The sequence below is a fragment of the Galleria mellonella genome, unplaced genomic scaffold (assembly GCF_026898425.1).
Source record: "Galleria mellonella isolate WM207_F2 unplaced genomic scaffold, CSIRO_AGI_GalMel_v1 utg184, whole genome shotgun sequence".
NCBI lineage: Eukaryota > Metazoa > Arthropoda > Insecta > Lepidoptera > Pyralidae > Galleria > Galleria mellonella.
In genome coordinates, this window is record NW_026442025.1 from 11,592,056 (window position 1) to 11,606,864 (window position 14,809).

General features: G+C 32.0%; 1 protein-coding gene across 1 annotated transcript in view; it reads right to left on the reverse strand.

The window, feature by feature from the left end:
• Positions 1 to 357: 357 nt before the first annotated feature.
• LOC113512126 (leucine-rich repeat-containing protein 24-like) overlaps positions 358 to 14,809 on the reverse strand; it is a 47,125-nt gene continuing 32,673 nt past the window's right edge. The window contains exon 2 of the mRNA XM_026895912.3: positions 358 to 3,485. Coding sequence (XP_026751713.1) covers positions 1,706 to 3,463 — 1,758 coding nt within the window. The 5' untranslated portion in view covers positions 3,464 to 3,485 and the 3' untranslated portion in view covers positions 358 to 1,705. The remainder of the gene's footprint in view (positions 3,486 to 14,809) is intronic.

Below are 14,809 nucleotides of genomic sequence, written 5' to 3' on the forward strand. Positions count from 1 at the left end.
TCTTGAACTTTACTTTTATAACAAATAAATTTCATTTCATTTCATTTCATTTCAAAGCAAAGGCCGTATGGTTCCAACATAGAAGAGGCCATCCCTTCCTTTTCCGTGGGTGTCGTAAGAGGCGACTAAGGGAGGGTCAACGATGGGCAGCAGCATTCCTTTAAAAATATCTCCAAAGCCTAACTGCCGTTGCCAATAACAACAAGGGGGAAGGGGGATAACAAGAGGGAGGCTTATGTTCAGAAGTGGACAATTAAAGATTAATATGATAACATATTACAAAATAATCTTAAACTTATTTACAAAATAATCCATCAGTGAAGAGGAAAAATAATAAATAGATTTATGTAAGTTGCAATCTTTTATTCTCTCTTTAAAATTTAAAGCAATGAACTTCGATCAAAAAATCTTATAAATACATACAATTATCGTTCAATATACAGGTATAGATTCTTTTTAACTCTTATTTAAGAAATAATATACAATTTATTAAAGAATTAATATTAACTATTTGATAAATATAAAAAAAAAAATGCATATCAGAGCTACTTACGCAACCACACTAGTGAAACGTGTTATTCAGTTATTTTTCTTTTATCTATATAAATCAAAATTAAATGCTATTTGCAGGTAAGAATATCACTTGGAAATGATTGGACAGATTTGATTATTTTTGTATTACTTTAATTACTTTGGGGGAAATAATTGGAAATTTGATTAGAATGAATCTTAGAATAATAAAAGACAAAGATACATAATAAGATATTTAAGACAATGCCTCGTTCAGTAAAATAATTATAATTTAGACAAGACATCTTCAATATGTTTTACAAACTTGCCTCTTTTAAAAGAATGTAAATTTGAATACAGATAATTTCAACAAAGCTAATAAATTGTATATTTACATAACGTAACGTAAATTTCGTATTTTTTTTTAGATTTAAAATAACTCGTATTACAACATGTTTTTTTTTTAACTTTGTTAAATATCTAATAAACTTTACATAAAGTAACTAAAAATACAGATTTAGAGGAATCTAAATTTGTCAGCAAAGCTGAATAAATAGTTCCTTTATTTTTAAATAAAAAAGTATTTGAAAATTTTTAAATACATGAAAAAATTAAGATTAAAAATTATTATTGTAGTATTATAATACCGTAGATCATATAGGTACCTCAACATGAAGCGTTGAGTATCAAAGAATTGGTAAAAAGGAAATGGCTGACTTTTGGCTCACGCATATATTTTTTTCAAACAAAACTGAGCGTGTCATTTCTAGGGTGTGTATTTTTCAAAAAGAACTGAGTACTACTTATATTTATATAAATAAACTCGTGTACATACAAATTAATATATACGTACTATTTAAAATTGAAGCAATATTAAATATGAAAAATAATCTAATAATGATATTGGTCATTAATCGTAGAATCTGATTGATATCGTGATGATCATGATAAAGTCATGATGTGGTTAAATTAATATCTAGAATTGATGATATCGTATACACTCTAATCAGTCCTATTTTCTATATTCAATGAAATACTGAATACAACATAATTATTTCTCTACATAATAAACTAACTGAATGACAAAAACATTATATTAACATCTATTTAACTGATATGTTACGTAATAGATTTTATCGTTCATTTATACACACAAAACAATTGAAATTCTGTACATTATACTTAAAGATTATTTTTACAGGGCAGTAAATTCAGTAGAGAAAGTCGACAGAGGCGTGGATAGATCATTGTCTTTATCTACTCCTACATTATCTGCGTTAGCATCTGGAAGAGACCAAGTTGAGCTACCAGCAGCAGTGATTCTAGGGCCCATATTATCGTAGGCCGATTTTAGGAAACATGTTCTACTTCGTCTAGGCAAAGTGGCTCCTCCCCCTAATAAATCTGGATATTTATCGTTATGGGCAGCAACTTGAACTGATATAAAGATATTTCCATAGGGAGCTGGTAAAGCAAACTCTGCTGGAGGTGGCGGAAATGTTCCTGGAGGGCCTTCTATTGTTATTTGCACTGGTTCAAGACATCTTTGCGTATCTTCACTCTCTAAAGACATAGATCTGTCCAACATTTCAAATCCATAAGAGGATCCTAAGTCAGCACTAGTCCTGTCACAACTAGCTGCCAATGATGTATCTAATAACTTCTTCTCTTGGTCAGTAAAACTCCTGCTTGGTGGCATTCTTCGACGTTTAGTTTTCCAGCATATACAGGCGGCTATAAAACCTACACTAGTCATGGCTATCATAGAACCAGCTAAAATGAAGAAGGTCGAGTAGTCTGGTGCAACACGAGCAGTAGCTGTTCGAGCTTTTGGTAAGAATAACGTCAAATAAGCAGATGCTTCACCTACAGGGCTCTTTGCACTACACTTCCACTCACCAGATAAGTCACTAGTTACATTAGTTATAGTTACATTAACCCACTGTGCACTCTTGTTTATAAAGTCATCTCTATATTCATCGAAATATTCTGCTTGATATTTATAAACTAATATATCACTATGTTTATATGTTTTGTTATGAATTTCATTGTGATGAAAAGTCCATGTAATTGTGGGCTTTGGGTCACCTCGTACAAAGCATCCAAAAGAGATTTCTGCTCCTGCTTCTGTTCTTATAACAGATGGAGTAGAATACGCGGAAGGAGGACACACCATATCAATACCTTTCAAGGTGCGCCAGGATTTATGCGTTTTTTTCTCGGGACCTTCACAAAATACCTCCTCATTTCCAAGATTACTATGCAAAAACCATTCGTGAAAGTCTCTTAATCTACAATCACAGTACCAAGGATTATCAGAAAGCGTTAACGTTTTTAATACTGGAAGGTTGAATGTATTTGGATGCAAATATGAAAGTTGGTTCTGATGAACATGAATTGTTTCCAGTGCTTGCAAGTTCACAAAGGCAAATGGGTGAATATTTTGAAGTTTACATCTCGAGAGTTCTAATTTCTTCAAATGTTGTAGCACAGGGAACTGCTCTACTACTAACGATGACAAAGGATTATCGTTCAAAATTAATAGCCTTAATCGGTCGTTGCCTCTGAAAGTGTCAGGTGACAATTGAAATAATTCGTTTTGAGACAGATCCAGTTCTATTAGTATACGCAGTTCTCTGAACGTATCTGAATGTAGAGAACGGAGATTTGTCATACTTAAATTCAGTCGTTGTAAATTCAATAATTCTATATTCGCAAATGCATCTTGGCCTAAAGTTTTTAAGGAGTTTCCGTGCAAATCGAGAACTTGAATTTCGGCTGCCAAATGAGGAAGTTCTTTTAACCCCGCCGAGACGCATGACGCTGTTTTCTTGCCAGAAGACCATTTGCAGATACACACTGATATATCACCGCAGCTGAGCCAATCGCTTCCGGTTAGATTTATCACTAGTAAAATCAACCAGCATCCACATCGAAGTACTCGAATGCCCATTTCATAGCAGAGGCCTGTTTACCTGAAACAAAATAAAAATAATTGTTTAACGGTATCCTTCAAATGGATTAATTCTTTTGTGGTCATTGGATAAAGACGTTCCGTGATGTTGAAGTAATTAATAAAAGTCACTTAAGCATGTTATATCTCAGTGACCTATCTATGGAACGTGCCTAATGAAGATCAGACGTAAGATAAGGACTTGTTTAATTACGAGGGAGCACAAAGGGCTCTGTGAAGATGTTGGTTATGAGAAGCAGTTGTTCAAAGGGTGCAAGCTTTGAGTTCTCTGTAATGTCGGTTTGCGGTATTGCGTATTAACATTCGAGCGGTTTTCGGTGAAATATGGGGCTCTTTACGATGGAGTAACCGTTAATAATGTATGTATTGGTGCTTATAGTTCAATAGGCAACTAGATTCTGTTATGTTACTGTTTATAGTAGTGTATGTTATTGTAGTATACATGTTTATATACTTCCTCATGTAACAATAGTTATTGCTTATATTACTTGAAACGGGAAATTATTGTATGGTTTTCTTTTGTTCAATTTTTAGTGGCTTCTTTTAAATATTATAGAAAAATATTTCGAACCTCGTACTGGAATCATAAAAAATCACTAATTTATATGTATATCATCATTATCACCAAAGGTTGACTGGAAGAGAATGCTATATATTATAGTATTAAGTCCGCCTTTTGTACCAGACTTTTTTTTATTGACCAAATTATTTCATTATTTTTATTCTTTATTGACCAAATTACAAATCCCAAAGAGGGTTGACGTCAGCCAGGTGGCCGGTCGTAAAACTAAAAACCAAATCTTTTTGTAATATGGATAAAATCATATTACGCCGACCCCAAATGATTGGGATAAGGGTAGGAAGATGATGATGATGATTGACCAAATTACAAAAATTTTGTCAATAAAGAATAAATAAATAAATCATCATTTTTTTACGAGACAGGCTTTGTTTAGTGTGGGGTCATAGCTATATTGTACCGTAGGCGAATTTTTTTTAAAGACAATAATTTATTATTATTATTATTTCAGCCATTATCTGTCCACTGCTGAATATAGACCTCCTCTATAGACTGCCATATAAAACGGTCCTGAGCCATCCGCTTTCATTAGCTTCCTGCAATGCATTTGAGGTCGTCACTACATCTAGTTGTTCTACATTGTATTTGTTCGTACCGTACCGTTACTATACCGTTCCCATCGGTTGTTGGTTCTTCAAGCCATATGACCAGCTCATTGCAACATCAGCATGCTTATTTTTATATGTATTTACATTTACTTAAATATATATTAGTTTCCATTATTGCTATAAGAGATAATCTTAATTTTCCATAATAACTATTTTTAATGTATTTAAACAAACAAATTATTTTGCTTTTTTGTGCCATCTGTCTAAAAGCTATGTCGTTAGAGGCCTTCATATCCTGTAATTTCACTGTCATTATATTTTTAAACGGAAATTAAACCATTTAATTAGAGTTGCTCCATGGCAAAAAACGTAGGATAAGGGTACAACCTGACCTTTGTAAGATGTCTCTCTGGTCTTTCTCTTTATTATAACCGTTGGGAACATCAATCAGCAATTAGTAATTGTATTTATAACAAAATATGGTTATTAGTTATCATTTCTTAATTTATTTATACTTTATTGACTACATTACAAAAAAAAAAATTACAAAAGGCGGACTTAATTCTATATAGCATTCTCTCCCAGTTAACCTTTAGCAAAACAGAATTTTAATTATGGGGTGAAAAAAATTTAAAATTGTTGCAGATAAACAATTATACGTACGTATAATACTATACGTACTATATATACTTACAAATCACAACATATACAGTGGAGAACTACTGGACATTATATATATATATATATATATATATATATATATATATATATATAGAGTTCAAGTATAGTGCCAGAGGGAGACTTTGTACAAAAGTCGATTGTTTGGGTACCTCTGTCACATTCGTATTTCAACCGTAAAGCAGTTGTATTTCGGTTTGAAGCATTTGTTTGAAGTTTGAAGGTTTATGGCGTGAATTTACTGGGTACAGAGAAATAACACCTGAGTCCTCAGGAATGACACCGCATGGGGGGTATCATGGGCGAAACAGTATACTCTGTTATGTTCATGGTACTGCTCATGTCTATAGGCGACGGTTACCACTTTACAACAGATGGGCCGTCAGCTTGTTTGCCATTATAAATTGTATAAAAAAAAATGTATAATTAAATTTATCAAAATAAAAGTTATATACCTCTAATCTCCAAATACAGTAATGAAACAAACTAATAATTAACCCCAAAAATCTTCAAAGCATTTCTCGTGAAAGGCTAAAGAATATTTATTAATATTGAAGCTAAAATTAGCTTTGAGGCTCAGACATCGTTTACTGTGGTGGAGAGGCTAACCGTGCCGACGTTCAATAAGGACGTATTCGTAATAAGTTTAGAAATTATTCGTGATCTTTTAAATACGAGCGGTAAATTTTATTGAAGCCGTATTCAATATCGTTTCATTGGAATTATTAAAATGGCAAAAGTAGTCAATGTAAAATAAATATTGGAAATAAAATAGAGGAACATAATGTTATTGGAATTATAAGAAATAAGAACGTTTAGGAAAATTAATATTTATTGGATATAAAGCTTAGAACAGGTATTTATAGATTTCAATTGTCTAGGCATATATTACTTCCCATTAAATAGACCTACGATATCCACTCTAATATTTTTAACAATATTTTTAGACATAATTATATCCCATTAAAGATTATAGTACCCACACCTTTATGGGGGAGGCTTATGTTCAACAGTGGACGGTCAATAGCTAAGATGATGACGATGAAAGATGACAGTCGTAAGATTATTTATTTATTTTTATTTATATAATAAAATTTTGATAGTATTATAAAAATATTTTGCTACATTATCACAGTACTCGCCCAGTTTCACATTTCAATATATGCTCAAAGTTCCGCCAAGTGCAAATAACTTTTTTTATTTTTATTAAAAATAAATATGAACATAAAATATCTAGTGTCATAGTACCTCAATATGACCCGGACATTGTGTGTGAACATATTTTTAATTTAATTGAACATGAAGCTAGCAGTGAATTTAAAACAAAAACATTTTCAACTAGTGTAAAATCAAAGTTTTGTGACTGGGCCACGTTTGGTATTTATAAGTCTAGGGCTAATCTTTACGAACTTTACGAAAAACGAAGCTATATATCCGATCCCTTATTTCATGAACATGTAAAATCTTATTCGAAAATATTTAAAAAGGTTTGTCATACAGCTAAGTCTCTCTATTTAGGTAAAATAATAACTAAATCTAAAGATAAAATAAAAGCCACTTGGAAAGTAATAAATAGCGAAACTGGAAAAGTTAATTTTCAAAATAGCAAAATAGCTTTAAATATTAATAACAAATTGGTAAATTCCGACACAGAGGTCGCGCATACATTCGAATCTTATTTTACTAATATTCCATTAATTACGACACAGGCTCTAAAATCTTCCCCGTCTGCTGCTGAAACTTTACTAACAGACAATGTTAGCAAGTCATCAGCTGTATTTAACTTTAGACATACATCATCAGTAGAAATAATAAAAATATTCAAACAGCTTAATAATAAAAAAACAGAGGATCTATGGGGTATATCTGTTAAAATACTGGATAGTATAATGGAAATTATTGCGCCCTCTCTTGCTTTTATTTTCAATAAATGTATAGATGAAGGTAAATTTCCTAACATAATGAAAATTAGTAAAATCATACCGCTTTTTAAATCTGGAGATTTAAATTATAGACCTATATCCATACTCCCAGCACTCAGTAAAATTTTTGAAAAAATAATCCTTATGCAACTTGTCAGTTATTTCAATTTAAATAATTTAATCCACAATAGTCAATTCGGTTTTTCCAAAGGTCGTTCAACTACAGACGCAGGTGCAGAGTTGCTTAGACACGTATTTGCTGCATGGGAAACTAAAATGGATGTGATAGGTGTTTTTTGTGACCTTTCTAAGGCTTTTGATTGCGTTGATCATAATACATTGCTAAAAAAACTTGCTTTTTATGGCGTCAAAGACAATGCTTTAAATTTAATAAAATCTTATCTATCTGATAGAATACAGAAAGTGAAGATTAGCAACGCTACGTCTGACGGGTCACTTGTGCAAATGGGTGTACCACAAGGATCTATTCTCGGTCCATTTTTATTCCTAGTTTACATTAATGATCTCCCATATGCCATGCAGGATAGATGCGGCATAGTATTATTTGCAGACGATACTTCATTGATTTTTAAAGTTAATAGAATGACTAATAATTATGACGATGTAAATAGTGCTTTGCGGCGTCTTGCACTGGTTTACAACTAACAATCTTATGTTAAACGCTAAAAAAACAAAATGTGTTAATTTCTCTCTATCTAAAAGTTTTAATACTAATTGCAATATTAAATTAAATGACGAATCTCTCGAATTTATAGAATCTACTGTCTTTCTAGGAATCACACTAGATAATAAAACACAATGGGGTGCACAAATTCAAAGCCTTGCAGCGAAACTAAGTTCAGCAGCTTTTGCCGTGCGTAAAGTTAGACATACACTGATACTGATACTGCTAGATTAGTCTATTTTAGTTATTTTCATAGTTTACTCTCTTATGGAATATATATATAGAATATATTCATATTACAAAAACGTGCCGTTCGAGCGATCTACTGTATATATATAAGAGAGAAATTCAAAGAAAATATTCTCACCGTTGCTTCTCAATTTATATATTCAAATATCCTATATGTTCATAAAAATCTTGACTTATTTCCAAAAAACAGCAATATTCATAATATTAATACTAGATTTAAAGACAAACTTGCTGTCCCCAAGTATCGTTTAGAAAAAGTTAATAGGTCTTTTATGGGAATAGGTATAAAAATTTACAATAAAATACCAAAGGATATGTTGGAATTACCCTTAAATAAATTCAAAACATCACACACACACACACACACACACACACACACACACACACACACACACACACACACACACACACACACACACACACACACACACACACACTTTTGTACTAAACATTTTTTGTTATGTGGTAAATAAAGAATAAATAAATAAATAAGACTGTAATTGGCTGCAAAATATTAGCTATGCCTCCAACTTCGTTCATGTGGACGAAAGGCAGCCTATTCCCTTCTCTATTCTAAATGTTGACTATATTAGTTATTTATTTAATAGTACATAGAATTAATGCTAAAAGTGTCAAAATACTCGAATGCGGTACCAGTAATAATTGATATACATACATACTAAAATTTATATATATAAACAAATAAATATATATAAATAAAAATATTTTTACACATATAGAAGATATACCATGTTGTGTATGAAGATGAGAATAATGGATAGTACTTAACACACACAAACACACATACACATATTTCATCATATTACTAGACTAAACCCCCTTTGAAAAACTCCCCCATCTCAATTCCGGTAATATAACTCTATGTCTTTCACTATCCCTTATTAGGTGTATGCAAAATTTTACAACGTTTATTGAATCGATAAAACACCAAGAGGCAATAAATAAATTGTTATTTTTATTTGCGTTCTAAAATAAAGAACCTGTTAGGTATTGTAAGATAATTTAGACAGGACGTTCGATTATTTTGCGCTATTTGATAACGGCAGCCACTCACTTTTGCTACAAACAACACTGACAACTCTAGGACCCTAGAGGCAGCTTGTATCACAAATACTCGTAGTTTGTCTGCAATATGAGGCCAATTAATGTTAAAAGCTTCAGACTAATAGCCTTTTTTCATTAAAAATAGTCTATAAGGTCTAAATAGGAGATTCTGAATTCGTCTATATTTTTAAAAGCTATATTAGGTGATTATGTCGTGTCTATTCTGAATCGAGTTTGGTATTTTTTTTTTGCAATCATCAAGATTTTTTCAGATGTTAATTTTGTAACGATTGAAGCTTTGTGGTTGTTTTTTTTTGCACAATTTTTTACTTCGAAAGATCTTGAATTAAACTGAATGTGTCTACAAAATAACTATCCGTTTGTTAGTGTACTTTACTTTTTTACTTGCTATATATTCTGCAGTTTTATATGTGTGAATCAGTACACAAAGTATCCTATGTATTAAGTTAGGATATAACCTGTCCGAATACCATATTTCATTAAAATCCGTTTTGTAGTTTATACATTGACCTTATAGGAGCGAATGGTGACATTAAGTCTCAGTATGAAATGCTATATATTTATTCATTATATTTGGAACCAACTTTAAAAAAAAGAAGGACAATTTGCGTGTATTTTTTTATATTCCTTACCTCATAACTCCGTAAATATTGAACCGATTTGGAAATATCTTTTTTATCTGAAAAGATAAACTTACAAATTGTCCTATAGATTTTTTTAATAACTGATATTGGTGCAATATAATGCTACATTTTTACATACAAAATACACGTTTATCATCATCATCCATTTATCTTTTATTCATAACAAACTTTCGCTTTTATTATATTAACAGGATTCGTTTTAGAATAAGAATTGTTGAATTACAAGTTATTATTCTTTTGTTCCGATTGTAGTCACTTTTTAAGGAGCAATTACAATTTTTATTGTGATTGCTTGTAGCGATTTTTCGGTTTTGTAATAGGAATTCTTTTAAAATATACTTCTCAAATTATTTTTATACAAATCAGAATTGCAATTTCATAGTTCGCTTTATAAAAGGTGGTAAGCATCGTATATAGTCTATAGAACTGAACAGCACAAGTTTTCACGGACAGCACTGTATTCTTCAGGTATTTCTGTTCCTGAGGATTATGATATTATTTTGTAGGTACTATCTGATATTCTGTCGTAGATATCAGATCAGATACCGGAGATGCCAATTATGGTACTTATTCTGAACCATTGCTTCAAGAGTTTTGGCTATGAGATCCAGTGTATCCCGGTCTTAGACAACCTTGGATTTTTCTGGTATTTTGATATTATTAGTTGCAGAAGATTGTATTTTCTATGCCGCATTATGTGTTTATGGTACATCAATTTATGGGGTTTTATGGTATTTAATATCTTTTTTTGTGTATTCTTTACAGAACAGGATTGTTCTCTATAATATTTCTCTATAATATCTTTAACATGGTCTATGGTTGGAGTGTTATGTGAAAGTACCGGGTGCTCTCTAATTTCACTGTATTTTTAGTATGTATGTATTCATGTAGCTGTTATTACTTAACATAATAAATGTTGCCTATTTATAGTGGAGTGAACGTGCCCTTTCTAATTTGGATCCAAGCTAAAGCCAACGGTTAGCGCAGTTCATTATATATGCGGTAAATAATTGTGTCCACCCTCTAAGCGAAATTAGTTTTGGATGAAATGTCGTTGAACCTGCATTAACTGGATAAATTTAGAAACTGAAATAATATTTTGTAATTTGAGACTTGTGTTTTATTTTATAACAAGCTTTTATCCTTGACGACGTCTGGAGTGACGACGTCATGGATAAAAGCTATGTGATATATAAAGAAAATGTATGGATTAGTTACACCGACAAGAGGAAACTCTTATATAAAAAAAATACATTTGAAATTTAATTTATTCCATATAGGATACTAATTAAATCGACAGTTTCCTGATTTGTCTCTTTGTTTTTGAAAGTTTATCGTTTTGAAAAGATTTAACTAAACCAAAACGTGTTCTTTTCTGAAGTAGGTTATAATCTTATAGTTTCATGACTTGTCTCATCATATAAGCCTTTAAATGTCCACTACTGAACATAAGCCTTCCTTTGAGCAGTTTTCTAGTAGTTGCCATTCTTGGCAAGCGGATTGGCAACCGCAGTTAGGTTTTGGAGATGTTTTTAAGGGATGCTGCTGCCCATCCTTCGCCTTTATTTAGTTGCCTCTTACGACTTTATTCTACGCCGGGACCACACGATTAGTGTTCTGCCTATTTACTTACAAATCCTAAAATAAATCTATTCATTAACTAATTACTGTGTAAAGCCTTTATACTATAATATGCATAGCGGCGATGGCTCCCACTTTAGCTGTCAGACTCATAAAATATATAATTAATTATTTTCTGCAAAATCCATTTAATAAATCTTACTAATATTATAAATATGAAAGTCTGTGTGAATCAACGAATATTTGTTACTCATTCACGCAAAAATTACTAAAGACATTTGAATGAAATTTGTTACACAGATAGGTTATATCCTAATTTAACTTTATAAACAGACAAGGATACAGCGGGATACAGCTAGTAAAAATATTTATAATTTTATTATATTACCTATTTTTTACATATATAATATTTTTTTATATTATTAATTGTTATTAATTTTAGATATAAATATTTATTTTTACATTCATACAGTTACATTTTCACGTTGCGTGTCGAATAAAAAAAACCGGAGTGCAACGTGTTAGGGAAAAAGGCGAGGTGTCGTAAAAAAATAGTAAAATTTTGGTAGTGAAAAGTCGGTTTCATTTGAAACTGTGACGCAAAATCTGAATAATAGACATACCTGTATATCATACTGAATTCTCTCTAAGGTTTTCGATGCTAGATTTTTCCTTTTTTTTTTATTTACTAGCTTTTTGACTCGTTAGTATGAATCAATTAATAAATAACTTTATTTGCTTATATACATGTTATTACATTAGAACAGGTTATTAAATTACACCAGAGGAAGATTTTGTACAAAAGCCGTTTGTTTGGGTTCCTCTGTCCCATTTGTGTTTCTACCGTGATGCAGTTGTGTTTGCATGGCTCTGTTACGGTTTGAAGGGTGGGATATGGCATGAATTTACTGGGTACATAGGAATAACATCTGAGTTCTCAGAAATGGCAATGGGGGGTATCCCCATGCGTTGCCATTTCTGAGGACTCAGGTGTTAATCCTCTCTACCCAGCAAATTCACACCATATCCCACCCTTCAAACCAAAACATAGCCATGCAAACACAACTGCTGGGCATAACATGGGCGAAACAGTATACTCTGTTATATCTATGGTACTGCTCATATCTATAGGCGACGGTTACCACTTCCCATCAGGTGGGCCGTCAGCTTATTTGACATTCTAAGTTACATAAAAAAAAAGAAATATTTAATGTTAAAAACAGAATTTATGTATTCTACCGTGTGGCGTGCAAATATTTAATTAAAAACTTGTCCTTAAAATAATCTTTAACCCTTCTTTGCATACTGGTGAAAATTTTCATCATAACATTGAATGCTCAAAAATTATATAAAAGAACAATTTCACTTTAAGTTGATCGTGTCTGGATACCTTTTTAATGTCCATTGCAGAAAAAAAAAACCATAGCTGTCAAATTTATTTTTTTAACCATTTTCCTTTTAATTTTGAACATGAATTATATCACCTTGATTGATTTCACCAACAAAAAAAAAATCATGCTAAAAAGGGTTAACTGACTAAGAATGTGGGATAATCAATAAATTAGACCACTTTTAGATAGCATATTAGAAATGTCAAAGGTATAAAATTTAAAGGTCTGTTTCTCTCTCTCTAATCGATTAATTTGAGATCAAACAAATTAAATTTTATTTATAGCTTTAATAAATCTTCCATCAAATCATTTGAAACGTTCAAATGATGCGTATAATTTCACAAAGTAAATGGAATAAATAACATTCCGTTTCGAATATAAACTAAAAATAGAAGTGAATTTGTAATAAGGATTTCTGTCAAGAGACGTGTTACTACTATTAAATCGTATAACGGTAGTGCCCTCTAGTGTCAAAGTTTATTAGTTGTTTCCATTAATACATGTCAAGAAAGAAGCAAGGGAGGAGGTAACTAGTAAGTAATCATTACCATCACGATAATTGGCTTTTTTTATACCACTGAGGTGGCAAACAAGCATACGGCCCACCTGATGGCAAGCGGTTACCGTAGCCTATGAACGCCTGTAATACCAGAGGTATTACGCGCGCGTTGCCGACCCTGAAGAAACTTCTTTACCCCCCTTTTGAAGAACCACATGCTGTAGTCTCTTGGGAAAACCTCGGCAGGGAGCTCATTCCATAACTTGAGTGTTCGTGGGAGAAAGCATCTCTGAAACCGCGTTGTACGCCACCATTTAGGCTGTAAGGTATGATGGTGAACTCCCTGTCGATGGCGAGCCGTACGATGATAGAAAGTGGCCGTAGGCTATCACCTGAGCCCTCTCGAAGGTGAAAAAGACCTGCGTAGTAGTTCATATACGAAATAAAAAAAGAAATCAAAAAGGAACAAAAAAATATTCGACCAATTTTACCAAAATTTACATCTACTCAGAGTAAGATAGGGTATTTTATATTTTTTGTAAAGAATCCGCGCAAAGTCGGTGCGGGTCGCTAGTCTTACTATACTTTTCCATCACAATCTGACATCAATAATAATTTAATCGTCTTTTTTGCTGAAAGCCTTTGTGCAAAATGAATATTCATTATAATTATAGTTTCTTTTCATTTTTATTATATCATGTTTTTATTATACCATATTAAAATTTGCTATTGTAATTGTAAAGTCCCACACAAATTTAAGCCTTTTAAATGCTCTATGAAAGGGTCAGTGTCTACAACTAGTGAGGCTTCGTACTAGTTCACCTTCAAGACTCTTTTTTTAATATTTAAAATATGCTTTGGCTATTTTGCTAAGTCTTTTATTAAGAGATATATTTTCTTATTTTTAAAATTTCATTATAGAAGTTATCTTAATTATTTTTTCAAATTTTGAAATCTTTATAGAAACTATCTTTTTGGAATGTAGGTTAGAATATTAAAGGACAAATAAATTTTGCGAATAATTTTTTACTATCGGCTACGAAATAATATACTACGAAAAAAACAAACTCACCAACTTTCACATACACATATACTTTCATACATCAGTATACGCACACATACACGTATACTTACACGTACACGTACACAGAACCGCACATACACTGGCCACGCACACACCTACTTTCACACACACGCACACGTATACGCATATGTACACGCATACGTACACAGAACCGCACACACACTAGCATATGTACACGTACTAATCTTGTAGTAACAAAATTTTTCTTATTCTTATAAAGTATCAAATCTGTGTGCCTACCAGTGAAGACATGGCCACTCTCACATATTTATTCGCATTAGCCAGGTATTGCAGAGTACCCTTCGGTTATCATAGTTACTCCCCCTTCATCCAACCTTTCCCTCTATTATCAAAGGTAATCGCTCCAAAGTGATGCGG